At 39.0% G+C, this 17,640-nt stretch overlaps 1 protein-coding gene across 1 annotated transcript in view; it reads right to left on the reverse strand.

Annotated features, from left to right (window-relative positions):
* Positions 1-17,640, reverse strand: part of TTN (titin) — a 281,117-nt gene that overhangs the window by 70,831 nt on the left and 192,646 nt on the right. The window contains exons 217-244 of the mRNA XM_054723165.1: positions 17,516-17,621; positions 17,216-17,412; positions 16,827-17,132; positions 16,450-16,728; positions 15,567-15,866; positions 15,164-15,466; positions 14,688-15,050; positions 14,089-14,391; positions 13,657-13,956; positions 12,924-13,220; positions 12,534-12,818; positions 12,152-12,445; positions 10,214-10,513; positions 9,787-10,095; positions 9,508-9,698; positions 8,504-8,933; positions 5,900-6,208; positions 5,625-5,773; positions 5,505-5,537; positions 5,276-5,405; positions 4,884-5,183; positions 4,475-4,792; positions 3,222-3,518; positions 2,810-3,109; positions 2,406-2,720; positions 2,166-2,314; positions 1,572-1,722; positions 1,201-1,482 (exon numbers count right to left, since the gene is read on the reverse strand). Coding sequence (XP_054579140.1) covers positions 1,201-1,482; positions 1,572-1,722; positions 2,166-2,314; positions 2,406-2,720; positions 2,810-3,109; positions 3,222-3,518; positions 4,475-4,792; positions 4,884-5,183; positions 5,276-5,405; positions 5,505-5,537; positions 5,625-5,773; positions 5,900-6,208; positions 8,504-8,933; positions 9,508-9,698; positions 9,787-10,095; positions 10,214-10,513; positions 12,152-12,445; positions 12,534-12,818; positions 12,924-13,220; positions 13,657-13,956; positions 14,089-14,391; positions 14,688-15,050; positions 15,164-15,466; positions 15,567-15,866; positions 16,450-16,728; positions 16,827-17,132; positions 17,216-17,412; positions 17,516-17,621 — 7,296 coding nt within the window. The remainder of the gene's footprint in view (positions 1-1,200; positions 1,483-1,571; positions 1,723-2,165; positions 2,315-2,405; positions 2,721-2,809; positions 3,110-3,221; positions 3,519-4,474; positions 4,793-4,883; positions 5,184-5,275; positions 5,406-5,504; positions 5,538-5,624; positions 5,774-5,899; positions 6,209-8,503; positions 8,934-9,507; positions 9,699-9,786; positions 10,096-10,213; positions 10,514-12,151; positions 12,446-12,533; positions 12,819-12,923; positions 13,221-13,656; positions 13,957-14,088; positions 14,392-14,687; positions 15,051-15,163; positions 15,467-15,566; positions 15,867-16,449; positions 16,729-16,826; positions 17,133-17,215; positions 17,413-17,515; positions 17,622-17,640) is intronic.

The raw sequence follows: 17,640 nt of genomic DNA on the forward strand, positions 1-17,640 counted from the left end.
CAGAGGGAGATGGGATGAGAAAGGAGTGATAGCATAGCTACTTTTTTGTGTCCAATTTTCAAAGGGGAGAGAGTTTTTTTCTGGGTCACCAGTGAATCAACGAGGAGCACAAGAGGTCCCAAATCTCAGAATGACCTTTGAGAGTGTTGAAATTTAACCTGGCAGTGTACCAGTTGGTCAAGTTAAAACGATAGCCATTAGGTAAAAGAGTGTTTAGTAGCTCGAAACTAATATAAAATCTTGTAGGATTATTGCCCAATAAGATATCTTCCCTTCTACCATTTTCATTAATGAAATCATAATGTTTTCATAACATTAATTATGTTCAATAGAGAACTAGTTATTTTCACATAAAAAGTGGCTGTTTGGAGTGTGATTGTTCCTAGAGACATGCTGAGAGAGATCTGAGTGGGAGGGCTTTCCTTTCTGAACAAATCACTGGAATGAAGCAGCCAGCAAGAGATGTGACGAAGCACTGGGGAGTTCAACTCTATTTTAATGTCTAGAAATTCAATATTGATAACTAAATATGATGCTTCTCTTCAATCAGAATACAGAAACCCTTCAAAGGGATTTTTGCAGTATTATGATAATTAGAAAATAAAGAAACAATCCCATGATGTGAAAATGGTCAACCTTTGCAAACTGTGAAACATTCATGTACATTTGCAGGAAAGTTGCTTTTATGAAAACTATATAGTAGCATAGTAAATGCTTATGGCAGCATGTTATATAAAAAGTCAACACATAAAACTTTATAGTAGGAGTACAACCATATAAAATATGTATAGGATATAGAAACAAGGATAAATTAAAAAATGCTAATACTGTAGTGGTTAATGAGATGATGGATGATTTTTCTTATTTTCCAAAATATTTGTAACATAATTTTATTTTAACATAGCATTTTAAAAAATATATATATATTTATTTATTTCAGAGAGGAAGGAAGAGGGAGAGATAGAAACATCAATGATGAGAGAGAATCATCATTGATAATTGGCTGCCTCCTGCACGCCCTCTACTGGGGATTGAGCCAGCAATCTGGGCATGTGCCCTTGACCAGAATCAAACCTGGGACCCTTAAGTCTGCAGGCCGACACTCTATCCACTGAGCCAAACTAGCTAGGGCAACATAGCTTTGTTGTTGATAAAATAAATGTGATCTTTAAGTTGCATGGACAGATCGAAAGTATTTACCTAATACATCGACGATAATTGTCTTCTTCCTTTCTCCCCCTTCGTTTTTGGCAAGAAGAGAATAGACACCTTGGTGGCTTCTCTGGCAATTCTTAATGACCATGGATGAGCTAATGGCTGTGCTCTCAATGGTGGCTTCTTGAGGTAATGCTCTTTCATTCATGCTCCAGGTGATGGTTGGAGGAGGTTTTCCAGACACATAGGCGATGATCCGGATCACCCCTCCAGCATGGACCACAATTCTGTCTCTGACGCTGGCATCTAGCTGAAGATCAGGTGAGACTGGAAAAACAAATGTGATTTTACAAATGTGATTTTCATTTCCAATCCAAAACAGAAATACATATAAAAATAATAGAAGTATTAATTACCAATTCGGTCCTTCATTTCAATGGCATCTGTGACTTCTCCAGGCTCTCCAATGCCAGCAATGTTGACTGCTCTAACTCTAAATCTGTAGAATGCTCCTTCTTTTAACCCTGTCACAACAAGTTTTGTTCCTCTCACTTCTTTATCTTTAGCCTAGGGAAAAATCACAAGCATTTTATAATTACAATAGTTCTTGGTAGCTACTTATTTTAATAGTTTTCTAAAGCATAACCAAGGACATAGTTAACTGCCTTTGGAAAAATTGTTGCCAGTTTAGGTTTTAGGGATCAGTTATTACAGGTAAGCACTGAATGGAATATCTTATCAGAAATCATGTTTTCAAATTATTGTCAAATGATTGAAAACAAAAACAAAAAACTGTCCTGTGCCTTTATTTCACTTTCTCAGGGTTTATAACCAAAAGATAAGTTAACAATAACATGACTTAACTTTCATTAGATTTTTTTATATAACAGATATTTGGATTATAATATGATTTCTTAATTCAAAAGATAAAGATAGAAGTTAATGCGATTCAGCATAACTGCTACATTTTTAGTTTATAGTACATTTCCGTAATACCAAGTGTTAGTTACCTTTTCCCATTCTTCTTTTCCTTCTTCCTTAAATTCAACGATGTATCCAGTTACTTTGGATCCACCATCTTTTAGTGGGGGAGTCCACTCCAAATCTGCAGATGATTTAGTCCAGTCTGTGACTTGGGGAAATGGAGGACCAGGAGGGGCTGGAAAGAACCAGTATACATTAGTATTCTTGACTATACCATGGCACTTTGGAAAAAGAAAAAAAAGAAAACAAATGGTGTCAAGGCTTACCAATTGGATCTCTAGCAGTCACTGGGTCTGACGGTGGACTTGCTGGACCCACACCAGCAGCATTGATCGCGTACACCCGGAACTGATAATCAGAACCTTCAATAAGGCCAGTCACTTTATAAGAAACACCCAAAGTCATGGCTTTGATAGGATCTCGGTTAACTCTCTTCCATCTCTTTGAAGTGGTGTCTTTCATTTCTAGCCAGTATCCAGTCACAGGAGAGCCTCCATCATATTCTGGCTCCTCCCAGTTGACAGTCATGGAGTTACGAGTCACACTGCTAACTGTTGGCTTATCTGGTGCTCCAGGGACAGCTGTGAAAAAAAATAATCACATTGATTTATCAGAACTTATGAAACACACACATAAGAATGACTTTGTATGTGAAACCTGTGCTACTTACAGAAGAGGTTTCTTGCTGTTTCAGGTTCACTGTCAAGAGGCTCCCCAATGCCATATTTATTCTGGGCCATGATCCGGAATACATAATCATGGCCTTCTAGTAATTTGGGAACTGTGAACATGCACTCTTTGGGTTCACTGGAGACACGCACCCATGTCTTCCTATTGGGTTCTCTTTTCTCAATTACATAGTTTGTGATCTTAGACCCACCGTCATCTTTAGGTGGGAGCCAAGATAATGTCATTTGGTCTGCTGAAATAGATTCAAACTTTATTGGTCCCACTGGAGGGCCAGGGCGACCTAAAATGGTTTAAAAAGAAAAACTTTATTAGTAGAATAATTTCGAAGCCCAACATTACATTTATGAACAGAAAAAACACACATAGTTTCTATAAAACCATGCAATCCTTACCAAGGACATTCAATCTCATCTCCTTTGATGCTGTTCCCAGGTTATTCACAGCTGTAATGGTATATAAGGCAGTGTCACTCCTGCGAGACTGTGGAATAACTAAGGTGCAAGTATCATCCACCACGAGTTTATTGATATGGGTGTCATAGATAACAGGTTCTTTATTATCAGGCTTCTTTGTAGGCGCTTTAAACCAGGTTAGTGTTGGGAATGGTACACCTTTAATTTTGGCCACGATGCTAACATCAGTTCCTTCTTCAACCTCCATGAATTCTTTTAGATCAATTGATGGTGGGCCTAGATTATTACAAACAAATTATTGTTATTAGGAACAAAAAGCACTAAAGGATAGAAATTAGAATTCACAGTGACTATAAAGCTATTTATAGACAGGCTTTGTAGCCCAGCCCAATATAAAGAATAGATCTGTCTTCAATTAACTTATACCAGCTTGGGGAACAGGTACATGTGGTCATCATCCTTTATCTACATGTGGCTCTGTATAGCTATTGCCTATCACTTACCTGGCATCATTATGCGTATAGATATTGATGAGGGGCAGAGAGAAGTGGAAATTGTAGTCGCGCAGGCATGGGCGTTCTTACATGATATTCCCTTTAGTATTTATGCAGTTATGAGGGAACCTATTGTGTTAATTCTGAGATGAAGTTCTTCCCCTTTGAAGAAATATAACTGATAGTAGAGGCAAAGCAAATGTCTATTTTCCATAAATTTAGTATAAGAATGTGAAAAGACTGTTGTGACTAAATTTAGAAGAATTGAACAAATATACAGCAGTGGTGATAATAACAATAATTAGAGGAAGAATTATTACCATATTTGTGTACATATTTTATCTATTAAAATGGATATGCCTTTTTCTCAAATAGAAAAAAGATAAACGGGGCTTGGCAGTTGCTGAGCAAATAAATGGCCATTTTCTGCCCCTTTTGAGGAGCATGTGGAAGAAGTGCTTTGACTTCTGATAGGTAAAACAGCATGCATGGAGAAAAATTATCTTAAGGAAATTCCAAGCATCATCTTATTTAAAAAAGGAAAAGTTAATATGTAAGGGAATATGATAATTCTATAGAAGTTGAGGGAATGAGTGATTGAGTAATGTGCCCATGTCCACACTCAACCCATGGTGGCTTCCTGATAGATAGACATATCTCTTTTTATTTTGGACTATTATTACATGTCTAGAAAGACATTCACGAAAGGATGTTCTCTATTACTATGTTGGTGCTTACATGTCTGGTCTTTGATAATCACAGGACCCACAGTGGCTGAAGGTTTGCTGACTCCTGCCTCATTGACAGCTTTGACTCTGAATTCATATTCTCCACCCTCTACGAGGTCTTCCACGGTAAATTCCAGTTCTTCCACATCACGCCGATTGCACTGTTTCCATGCTTCTTTCTTTTTCCCAGTAGGGTCCCACGCAAGGCACTCAACAATATAGTGGGTGACAGGGGAGCCTCCATCATTCTTCGGGGGTTTCCACGTCAGGTGTACCGTGCTCTTTGTTATGAGGCCAATCTTGAGTTTAATAGGAGGATCAGGAGGATCTTTAAAAATAAAGAAAGTATTAAGCATTGTTTATAGCTGCATATTTTTCAATTTGGAGAAGGTATTTTAATCACAGATTTTAAAACTTACATATTGGATCCCTGGCAGTGGTCCTCTGAATGGTTTCCACAGGTGGGCCAATGCCAAAACGGTTTTCTGCACGAACGCGGAAGAAATATTGCTGTTCAGAGATGAGATCAGGAACTAAAAATGTGGTGCTTCCACAGTTTGGATTGACTTTAGTCCACGCTTTCCCATCAATAGTCTTCTTCTCGATAACATAGCCTTTGATCCTGTCTCCTCCATCATCATCTGGCATCTTCCATGTAAGTCGGCAACTACCCCTTGTGATGTCACTGACTTTCAGATCTTTGGGTGGCCCTGGTACATCTGTTGAATGCATATCACAATATAAGCAATGTTGCTTCTTAAAAAAAATTAATTTGTTCTTATTCCATGGTAACTTTTAGAGTCTTTCTTACCCATGACTTTAACTCTGCAATTTGCAGTCTTTTGTCCTGCTTTATTCTTGGCTGTGATGCTGTATTTGCCTGAATGAGATCGTTTACACTCCGGAATAATAATTACCGATGAGTTTTCTGCAGTCTCCAGCTGCACAAAAAACCCCAAACAAACAGTAGTTATACACTGAATGAAATACTAGAAGTACTGAAGTCAACTAGATTATGAATCTTTTCCATTTTATCTTACCTGTGCATCTTCGGGTATATCATGAACTCCATCCTATTAGAAAAGAAGATGGTCAGTTGTAGTATAAACATTCCTTAGAGTGATTCAATGGGAGACACAGAGAATTGTAATTTTTCTCACCTTCATCGCCTTCTTTGCCTTTCCATCAAATTCCCAAGAGGATTTTGGTGTTGGGCGCCCCTTGATGACAGCAGGAATCCTAATCTGTGAGCCAGCTTGACAAGTCAGACTGTCCTGTGCTCCAATGTCAATGTAAACTTCTGGTGCCTCTGTAACACCACGAATAACAGAACAGGATTTAGCTCACCTTATTCAATAAAGTAACCGACACATCTTCAGTAAATTAACCCATTTGGTAATAATACCCAAAGGTGAATGCATAGATGGACCAGTACCTTGAATATCAGTTGCAGGGATCTCTCCAGTTGTATCACTTGGTTCAGATTCACCAGCTTCATTTACAGCTTTCACTCTGAACCTGTACTTTCTGAGTTCTTTCAAATTCGGCACCACACATTCACAGGTAGTTAGAAGTTTATCGGGCTCATTTACTCTTTTCCAGTCAGTGGTTCCCTCTTCTTGCATTTCTACAATGTATCCTTTGATTGGACTGCCACCATCTTTGGCTGGAGGTTTCCATGCTAGCGAGATGCTTGACTTTGTTTTATCTTTTACCTCTGGGCAAGAAGGTGGGCTGGGTGGATCTAGTAAGAGAAAAACCCCAAACATATAAAGTTTTGAAATGAATGGAATGCTAGATTTATATGCCACAGAAATGTTGTACTGTACATGATCATTTTTTATTTTTAATCTATTAGAATATTAAAATAGGAATGCCAAAGGAATAAATTACTTTATAGAATAGAGTAATATAGAACATAGTCTATTTCAGTTAGCATTAGTGCAAAAACAAAAAAAAGTAAACAACTAATTGGGATTAGAAAGACTGCTTTGATCTCTAGATAGGTCTGTATTCTATTTACACATGATTAGTGAAAAACCATTTTACTTTTGAGATCCCTTTGGAGAGATACTGCAATATTTTCTACTAAGAACATTTTAATTAATTCACCATAAAATTAAAATTAAAAGTGATTTTTATCATTAGCTGGTAAATCTTTGAACACAAACGAATCTTAAGACCCTACACAGTCATTGTCTACAATCTTATATAATAAAAGGCTAATATGCAAATAGACTGAACGGCGGAACAACCAGACAACTGAACAACCGGTCGTGATGACATGTGCTGACCACCAGGGGTGTTTGCGGAACATGGCGGGCATTGGCCACGGTGGAATTGTGGAGCAGGTGAGTGGGAGTGTCAGATCAAGGCAGGGCACCAGTCATTGTCACTGAGGTGAGCCTCTGGTGGTTACTGAAAATTCTTTGCTCCCACGTGCTGCGGTCCCACCCAGCACTCACACGTGCTGCTGGCACTGGCCTTGCTTGCATCCGTGGCTGGTGCCAGAGCTGCAACCAGAGCTGCCTTGCACCCACTGCAAGTGCCTGGAGCCTGTCCTGATCACTTGGCGCCATCAGCAGGTGCAAGCAGCAGCTGGCCTGATTGCCCCTAAGGGTTTCTCTAACTCCCCCTGCTCCTGAGGGGCAATTGGGGAAGCAGCTGCTGCCGCTGGTGCCAGCTCCAATCACTCCGTGCCATCAGTGGGTTTGAGTGGGGCCGGCATCGTCAGCACGTGGGATCAGCGGGAGCAGGGCTGCTGGCAGACAGGAAAACTGGGGGCCATGGCAGGAGGGGCCAGGCGGGGGTGCAGAGGATGGGCTAAGACCCGCCCCTGTGCCTACAGCCCACAGTTCCTTTTAAGGTGCATGAATTCGTGCACTGGGCCCCTATAAATCACATAATAATCCTTTACATTCTTGACAGTGATTTATAATTACAGAAATTCTTTTACTCTATTGATCTTTTTAACCACAGCCCTTCCCTCTTTAGTACCTAACATAATTCCTTGCACATAGCATAAGTTCAGTACTACCTTATTGAGTGAATGAATGGATACTACTTCATTTTATACATTATCATCCATATAGAACTTAGAGTATTTTTGTCTTCTTTTTAACAAATAGCAAAAGTTTTTTCTAGAGTATCTAATTAGATATATTATGTAATAAATGCAATTAACCATTAAGGCCATGGAATTTTATTTTTTCAACTGATCTGCTCATAGATATTTTAGAAGTATTTTTCCTTTTATTTGACCCTACAGACTGTGCTTGAGAATCTTATACGTTTGTTTAATAAATATTACTGAATATTTAGCAACATTTTGCTTTTTGTTAAATTCCTACTGGAGGTTCTGACTATTTAGTGAGGGAGATAACTTTCCACAGTATCTAATGAGATAGGGATTTATTAAAGTACTAGTAGCCCTGCGCACGAATCTGTGCGCGAGTAGCTTGCCAGTAGTTCACTGCTGTCCTCCAGTAGCTCTCCACCCACTGCCCCACTCTCCTGTAGCTCCCCCTCTCCCTCCCTGACCCCCCCTCATAGCTTGCTGCCCTGCCCCCTCCTGTAGCTCTTCACCACCTGCTTATAGCTCACTGCCCCACCCTCCTGCTGATCCGTGATCCGGTTGTTACGCTTCACAGCGTAATGACCATTTGTATATTACATCTTTATTATATAGGATCTTTATTATATAGGATGGGAGTAGAGAGGAGCTTATGTCAAGGGTCATTGTTATGTGATTTCTCATAAAAGTACTAGGTTTAATCCAAGAGTTTAAAAACTATATGGTTTTATGTTTGTGTTTATATGTATATATACATTTATAGAGGTAGTTGTGCATAGTATGTATGTATATAAATAAATATATACACATATACATATATACTTTTGATAGTCTATATAAGTATGAAACTTCTAACTCTAAAAAAAGAAAATAATTTGGCATAGAAAAATACAAGAAATTTAAAAGCAAAATTATCCAGTTAGTGGCTTTGCCCTTTGTAAATTCCAGAAATGGAAGCATACTTACATATGGGATCTCCTGCAACCTCTGGATCTGATGGTTCACTGGGAGGGCCAATTCCTGCAACGTTTATTGCCATTGCTCTGAACTGGTATTTAACACCTTCAATCAAACGAGGAACATTAAATTCCACGCCTTTTGATCCCACTTTGGTTATTGGTGCTCGGCTAACACGTGACCAGTAGGGACTTCCCTCTTCTCTCTTCTCCAGCCAGTAGCCAGTGATTGGAGAGCCGCCATTGTCCAAAGGAGGAGTCCAGCTCACTAGCATGGACCCTTTGGTGCGCTCCAAAACTTTCGGTTTTCCTGGAGCTCCAGGAAGGCGATAAGGATCTTGAATGGTCACTTTATCCGATTTGCACTCATCACTGATTCCGTATTTATTCGCTGCCCTAACTCGGAACTCATACTGACCATTGGGGATAAGTTTCCAGAGCTAGAAATCAGATGAATAGTAACTTTTAAAAAAAGAATATACTTATGTTGATTTTCACTTATTTTAAAATTAGTTATTTTGTTAGGGAAGACTATAAAAATAAATCTATAAACGCTAATATATATATATAGTTTAAAAATATGTAGACTCTAACATGGAGAAAGCTTTTAAAATGAAAATATCTAAATTTATTATTTTATTTTATTAAAAAATCTTTAGTGAAAGTATTACATATGTCTGCTTTTTTCTACCATTAACCTCTTATAGCCTGCGCCCGGCCCCCACCCCAGGCCTCCACCACCTTATTGTCTGTGTCCATGGGTTATGCATATATGCATACAAGTTCTTTGGTTGATCACTTCCCATAGCTAATAATGGATCTCTCAAGTAAAAGATACTTTGCATATCAAATTATTGTATTTATCAAGTGGCCTTATGTGCATGGTGCTACAAACTACAATGAATTTTTTTTGGTTTTGAGTTTAATCATTAAGTTCCAAGGTTATGCTAGACTGGTGTTTATTCAAGGTCTTGCCCTTTTAATGTGTATAAGAAAATATTTAAAAGAGTTTACCCCATATCTCTTCTCTACGGCAGTGTTGGTGACTTCCTCCCATTCAGATTTCTTCCTACTTGCATCACGTTTGTCAATGATATAATGGGTGATTTCACTGCCACCATTGTCTAGAGGGGCATCCCATGTCAAATAGCAAGATTCAGCTTTAATGTCTGTAACAGCAAGGTTTCTTGGTGGGGATGGACGATCTGGAAAGGAACCAAAAGAGGAGACTGAGAAGGCAATTCTTAAACAGACACTGGATTTCGTTTTGATAAAAGAAAGCATATTGCTTACCATAGACTTCAACATGAACATTTCGGAAGACTGAGCCAAGGCGATTGGAAGCTGTAATTGTGTAAGTGCCTTTGTCCTGCCGGACTGCTTTGGGAATGATAACCTCAGTCTTGGCCTCACTTCGGGATACTTCTTCCTTGGTTATCTTCAGTGCATCAGTGGGTTTTTCAATCACAGTTTCATTCTTGGACCACTCAATCTTAGGCATTGGGAGGCCTGTCACATCTGCAGGAATGTTAACAGGCTCTCCCGCCATAACCTTGATAGTGTCTCCTCGAACAGACAGGCGCAATTTAATAGTTGGAGGCACTGTGAAAAAGAAGGACAAGGGAAAATTAGCAAAGTCATAAGGATATTTGCTCAACTCATGAGATAAAGGCATTGCTATAAATTACATTAACAGTATTATTATGTTCAGATTCCACACCTTCATCATCTTGTATGACCACATTAAGAGGCAGGGATGGTTCACTTTCACCAACTGCATTGACAGCTTTGACACGGAACTCATACATTTGGTGTTCATCAAGGTTGTCAACCAGAAAAGATGTGGTTGGGCAGAGTCGCTTGTTAACTCTTTCAAAGTCAGGTTTGTCGTGACGCCGTTTTTCAATGATATAGCCTTGGATGGGGCTGCCACCATCACTGCGGGGCTCTTTCCAGTCAAGGGTGATAGTGGACTTTGTCCTTTCTGTATATGTGAGCCTCTCAGGAGACGTCGGAGGACCTTTAACCAGAAGCAAGTCGAAATGACAAGCATGAAATAAATGTTCATGTAAGAAATATTTCACTTCAAATTAATTGTGTGAAAAATATGTTTCTGTGTGGCCTAATCTTAATAATACCCATCTTTAAAATCCTTCTCAAGACATCTCCATTCCCTACTTATAGGCATTCATATAAGGCAAAATTTTTTTAAGTAAAATTTATCATGAAGATTGATTAAAAATAAATTGAGGGGCATGTCTGTTTTTTTATATTTAGCATTTTAGATATTTTTACCTCTGTCTCTGGGGAAGCTTCCAATATTAATGAACTAGGAGGGTGGGTCTGTGAAGTTTTGCTTTGGATGACCAACTGACAGCAAAGTTTTGTTGACAGACAGTGGATATGTCTACTGAACATGCTTTGAGTCATGTTGCCTCAAGAGTGGGCTTAAAATGGGTTGGAAAGAGAATTTATGTAATGATGCTGTAGTTTAGTGTCCTGAAGGACAAAAAAGCAAAAGAATAAGCTTTGAATGGTGAAATTAGACCCGATCCACTCTTATTGACTACTAGAGGCCCAGTGCACAAATTCATGCACAGAGAAAGAAAATTAATTAGAACAAATATTTTAGAGGCCAGGGAGGGACCACAGGAGGTTGGCTCCAGGGCATGTCCAGCCCGTCTCACCAAGTCCCCATTGGGGCTGATCAGGGCCGGCAGGCCAGCTGGGAGAGGCCACGGGAGGGCTCCAGGGCGTGTCCGGCCCTTCTTGTCCAGTCCCAGTCGGCAAGACCCCAGCAGCAAGCTAACCTCTTGGTTGGAACATCTGCTCCCTGGTGGTCAGTGCATATCATTGTGACTGGTTGAGAGGTCGACCTATCGGACACTTAGCATATTAGGCGTTTATATATAGAGATTACTGAAACCAGAGCAGAGTTCTGTAGTGGAAGCCCATATCTGTTTGATCCTCTGATACAACTTGACTAGAGAAAATTCTGAGATGAGCTATCACAGTGAGTGGTATAGGAGGTAACTGTTTTTTTTTTTCAGGTGATGGTGGAGAAATAATACCATCTGTCTCTTGGGGAATGGGTCCCAAGACTTTGTTTTCTTGGATGAAACAAAGTGCATTACCAGTGTGTGCAATTTTAGGGTTTCATATTTGTTCATATTGGTCAAGGAGATTTCCTATGGTTGGTTTTTATTCCTTGATGGCTCTTCCTGGTTTGGGGCCTTCCAGGGTGGGAACTACTTGAGATCTAAAGGAAGACTAAGACATTTATCCTAAGGCAATATCTGTCCTATAACCTTTCAAAAACAATGAACTCTCTTTAACTACTAGGCTATTAAATTAATTACTTCAGTGTATTCTATTGTAAAGATATAATATTTCTAAATTATTTTAGGTTCTTGCTAAACTCCAGTAAACCCAGGTTTTTAGTACATATAACCATGGTTGGTTTTATGTAAAAAATTACAGTGAGCCAAAAACTATATTAAAATTATAGTAAATATGGTATTCTTAAAGGTGCTAGTAGTTATTTGATTTACCTTTCTTATTATTCCCTAGCTATAGATCTTGATACTGTTGGGAGTTTAAAGCTATAAATAGAAACAAACAGTATTTACTTTATAAACACAATGAAAACCTCTTTTACCTAGTGGATCAACTGCAAGAATTGGTCCTATTTCAACAGGAGGGCCACAGCCAAACTTGTTCTTGGCAATCACACGGAACTTATATTCTTGTCCCTCAAGTAGACCTGTGATATCACATTTAGATCTCTCAGTCTCTATGGGTTGTCTCCAAGTATGCATCTTGGCATCTTTTCTTTCAATAATAAAGCCCGTGATTTCACTTCCTCCATCATCTGCTGGATCAGACCAGTTCAGCAGACACATCTTTCTATTTGTTACAACAGGTTTTAAGTCAAGAACTGGACCAGGGACATCTGCAAAATAAAACAATGAAAAAAAAAATCAATGCAATAAGATAGTATAACTTGAAAATCCTCTAAAAATCCATGTAGCATTCCTTACCAAAAACCTCTACCCTGACTGCTGCAAATTTGGAACCACAGCTATTGGTAGCTGTAATCACATATCTGCCATGATCTTTTCTCAATGCTTCCTTGATAATTAGTTCAGATTTGGTTCCAACGTTCTCTATTACAACACGGTCTTTATCCAGTTCTCCTTCTTCTATGGTCCACACTTTTGTAGGCACTGGACGGCCAGTTACCACAGCTGGAATTCTGAGAGTCTTCCCAGCCATTATTTGTATTCCACCCTTAACAGAAACATCTAGTTCCACAGATGGAGGCTCTGTTGATAGAGAACAGCCAAACATTAGCCCAAGAAAGATGCAGGGGGAGGGGGAACCCATACCAGGAAAGTAGCCATAATCTTTATCATATAACTTTTAAGTACCTTGAGGTTCAGCCACAGTAACAGGTCCCGTTTCTCCAGGTGGTCCTTCACCCGCAGCATTGACGGCACTCACTCGGAGTTTGTAATCAGCACCCTCTCGGATTTCTTTGACAGTGAACTTACGGACCTTGATCATCTTCTCTGTGCAGCGTGACCATTCATTTGTCCCAACCAGCTGCTTATCGACAAAGTAGCCAATAATTTCCCCACCGCCATTGAAAGCTGGGGGTTCCCATTCTAGTTCAATAGTTGTGGAGCTTGTGTCAGCAATTCTTGGGACAGGTGGTCCAGGTGGAGCTAGAATGAATGCAGATATACAAATCAAAACTCACCGATGGTTTTAAAATGTACAGTAGCTTACCTGTCCCACTTGTTTTTCATAGTGCATTGCACATAACATGGGTAAGTACTGTTTTGTGAAACTTTTAAGTTATATATATAGATGTTTAAAACTTTACATTGTAACCTCAAGATAGTGTCCATAGTCACTGCTATATTTGTTTGATTTTCCAGTTTTATTGAAATATTAGTAACATATATGTAGGTTTAAGGTATATAACATGATTTGATACATGTATATATTGTGAAACGATTACCATAATTTATTAACATCTCTATCCCCTCACATAATTACCATTTTTGTAGTGATAATATTTAAGATTTACTGTCTTAACAACTTTCAAGTATATAATCACCATGCTGTACCCCACTTTCTTCTTAAGATGTTACTTACAGATTGGATCATGTGCTGTTTTGGGATCTGAAGGGGGACTGAACTTTCCAGGTCCAGCGGCATTTTCGGCACATACTCTAAAGACATAGGTGAGTCCTTCTAATAGGCCTTCTACATTGGTCTTCAAAGCATTCAGAAGGTTTCTGTTGACACGAGACCAATGTGTACTATTAACCTCACGTTTTTCAAGCCAGTAACCCAAGATGGGGCTTCCATTGTCCTTTGGTTCATTCCATTTCACTAGCATACTGTTACTGGTAACATCTTCCACAATGGGCTTATCAGGTGCATCAGGTGGTTCTGATTTAAAAAAATAGCATATTTGAATTAATTCTTTAGTATGACATAAACATTCAAATTCAAAAGCTGTGACAATGTATATAGCAATGTATATGATCAAAAGGCAACGTTTAGATGCTAAAGGAACCTTACCAAATGGATCTTTAGCTGTAAGTGGCTTTGAAACACAAGGTGGTCCAGGGCCAAACCTATTTTCAGCTCTTACACGGAAGAGGTACTCTTTTCCTTCAATCAATTTTGTCACTGAATACTTGCAATGTCTGAGTGTTGAAGTGATAATAATCCATTCTGAGTCAGGTTTTGTCTTATCTTTCTTTTCCAGGGTGTAGTTTATAATTTCACTGCCACCATCATCAAGGGGTGGTTCCCATTTGCAGAGGACTGAGTTCTTTCTAATATCTTCAAATACAAAGTTGATTGGTGGTCCTGGTGTATCTAATATTTCAAAAGAGAATGGTGATTAAAATTTGTGTAGAAATGGTTTCAGCAGAAAATTTAAATGTTAGTGTGTTTCCTTTGACATAAACTTTTGATTTTCCTATATCTGTCTATCTTTGTATCACATAAGCTAATGAATAACAAGGTTGGTTATTTCTTTTACATAGCAAGCAGAAAAAAAAAAGGGGGGACTAAGGATACCTTGCTGAAGCCATTTCCCACTTCTTTTAACTGCCCCCCAACAAACTTTTTATTTGAGTTTTCCAGAGGGAAGGGTAGTTTTAACTACTTACCCAGCACACTGACAGTACAAGGCGCTTTTGCGATACCATGGTCATTTTCAACTTTGATCATATACTGGCCATGGTCTGGTCGAACAGAATCTCGGACACGTAGCTGAGATTCTCCTTTTTTACTACTGTCAATACTCAAACGCTCCACCAGAGGCGAGACAAATGGTTCTTCTTCTTGAACTTCACCCTTCTTTCTCCTAACTGTGGGTGCTATTCGTTTTTTCATTTCTTCTGGTGTAAGAACACTTTCATCCTTTAGCCATGTAATAGTTGGGTAAGGTGACCCAGAAATTGTTGCATCAAGTGCTATTTCATCACCTCGTCTTACTTCTAGACTTGTTCTCATAATGACTTTTGGGGCATCTGTAATGATGAAAAATAATAATTGTTTTCAATTCTGATTAAAATATCTGACAAAACATTATTCTCATTTATTTGATAATGGGAAAACACCAACCCAATTAAATAAAACTTACCAATAGGATCTACAGCTTTGGTTGGAGGAGTGGCCCGAGAAGGTTCACCAATACCAGCAGCATTTTCTGCTCGCACACGGAACTGGTATTCCTTTCCCTCTTCAAGTCCTTTTGCTGTATAGGTCAGGATTGGTACCAGGTGTTCATTGCATCTTTTCCACCTTTCTTCTCCCTTAGCAATCTTCTCTATGATGTAACCCATTATCTTGCTCCCTCCATCGTACAAAGGTGGCTTCCATGTAATAGTCATTGCCTCAGCTGTAGGATTATGAACCTCAACATCTATAGGTGGATCAGGGGGCTCTGAAGAGCAAGAGAAAAACTGTTAATATAGGAAAGTCCATCTTCTTAAAATAAATTGCATATTAATTCCTAGCTATATTACATTCATGCCAAAACTTACGCTTTGGATCTTGAGCAATGACTGGATTTTTTAGTTCAATATATTCGCCTCCACCAATCTTGTTGACAGCTTTAACACGGAAGAAGTATTCACCATTCGGTATGAGGTCTTTTACAGACCAAGATAGTTTATTCTCACCAGACATGACTGGTATATATGTCCTCCTTCCAGCTTCTCTGCGTTCCAGGACATAATGTAGAATTGGGCTTCCACCATCATATTCTGGTGGTTCCCAGGTTAATTTACAAGAACTCTTGGTCACATCACTTGCTTTAATATCTTTGCATGGTCCAGGTAGGCCTATTGAAAATGAAATTTATAATTAATATTGTAATCTGAAAAGTCATGTTTCTAGTATACTCTTTCTCTAAGTGGGACTATTCACATTTTGGGTGGGACAATCTTTGAGATACAGGAGTGTCCCTTATACTGCAGGCCATGTAGTATCCCTGGCCCCCAACTACTACATGTCAGCAGCTCTTCCTGAATCTTTGATCCTAGAAAAAATGGCCCCCAAATTTCCAAACCCCATTTGTGTGTTTGGGAGGAGGAGGCAGAAAGTGTTAATACCCCTAGTTGAGAACACTATGGAACAATGCAAAGACGACTAATAGGAATATTGGTTATTTTAACATTCTTTGGGTATTCTATATCTTTTACTTAAATTAGTACTTCACATGCAGAAGTAATTTAGTCTAATCAGAGTTTAACTACCTATTTTCTCTCTTTATAATTGTTTTGCTTCTCATATTGGAAGAAACAATCTGAAAGGACATTTAGCTTACAAATGGACAATTCATGAAGAAATTTATACTAACATAACAAAGTTAACTATTTTCCCAACACATGAGGAATGACTGGTGTTTTATCAAAGAATGCTTACCTATGACTTTGACATTGATCGAGGCAGTTGCTGAGCCAAGCTTATTTTCCAGTGTAATAGTGTAAACTCCTGCATCTGCATGGACACTCTTGGGAACTTCAAGGTTTGCTGAGAAGTGATCGCTCTTCATTGTTAGTCTATCACTTGCTTTAACTTCTTTGCCATCTTTATGCCAACTAACAGTTGGAACTGGGACAGCTCTGAAGGGAACAGGAATGCTTAATTTTTCACCTTCAATAACAACAATGTCGTGAGTCTCCAGATCAATTGTTGGCTTGCCTGTAGGATATAAACCAAAAGAGGATAAAAGAGTATGTCAAAAGGCAATGCATGAGTGAAGCCTGTTTTATTAATTAGAAAAGGAACTGTGTTCTTACAGTCTGGGTCTTTGGCAACCACATTTTCGGAGATTTCAGATGGCTCACTGACACCAACAGCATTGACAGCTCTCACTCTCAGAACGTACTCCTTATCAGGAACAATACCTTCTTCAACCTTGAATTTTAAGTCTTTTATGGGGCGAGAATTAACTCGCATCCATTTCTCAGTGCCTACTGGACACATTTCAACATGGTATCCTATAATAGGACTTCCACCATTTTTCTCTGGAGGCTTCCAAGCAATGTCAATGTGTTTTCTTCCAGCATCAGTCACATGCAGGTCAAGGGGAGGTGAAGGAGGACCTGAAAAAAGAGTGAACCGTTCACATCCACAATCTCATCATTAAGCTCTAGACAATATTCTTTGTATAGTCAGCATTACTTACTTGTTGGATCTTCAATTGACAGAATTTCTGTGGGTTCACTTGGGTGACCAACTCCAGCTTCATTTTCCGCCCGAACCTGAAACTGGACCTCTGTGCCTTCAATGACATCAGTTACTCTGAAATTACAGTCGGGTCCTGAAGTCCTTCCAGCTTTCACCCAACGGGTACCTAACTTTTCTTTCTTCTCAATGATGTATCTATCAAAATAACAAAGTATTTCATTAGCATCAATAGAAAAAACAAAGTTACGAATTTTCAGCCATTTATAAATTATTCTTTATGCGTTAATTAAAATTCTACCTCTGTATTGGTCTTCCACCATCATTTTTAGGTGGTTCCCACTTCAGGTCAACATGTCGTTTTGTCACATCAACAACTGTGAGAGCATAGGGTGGTCCAGGGGTGGCTGAAAACACAATATTCAA

This window comes from Eptesicus fuscus, chromosome 11 (genome assembly GCF_027574615.1).
Source record: "Eptesicus fuscus isolate TK198812 chromosome 11, DD_ASM_mEF_20220401, whole genome shotgun sequence".
NCBI classification, from domain to species: Eukaryota; Metazoa; Chordata; class Mammalia; order Chiroptera; family Vespertilionidae; genus Eptesicus; species Eptesicus fuscus.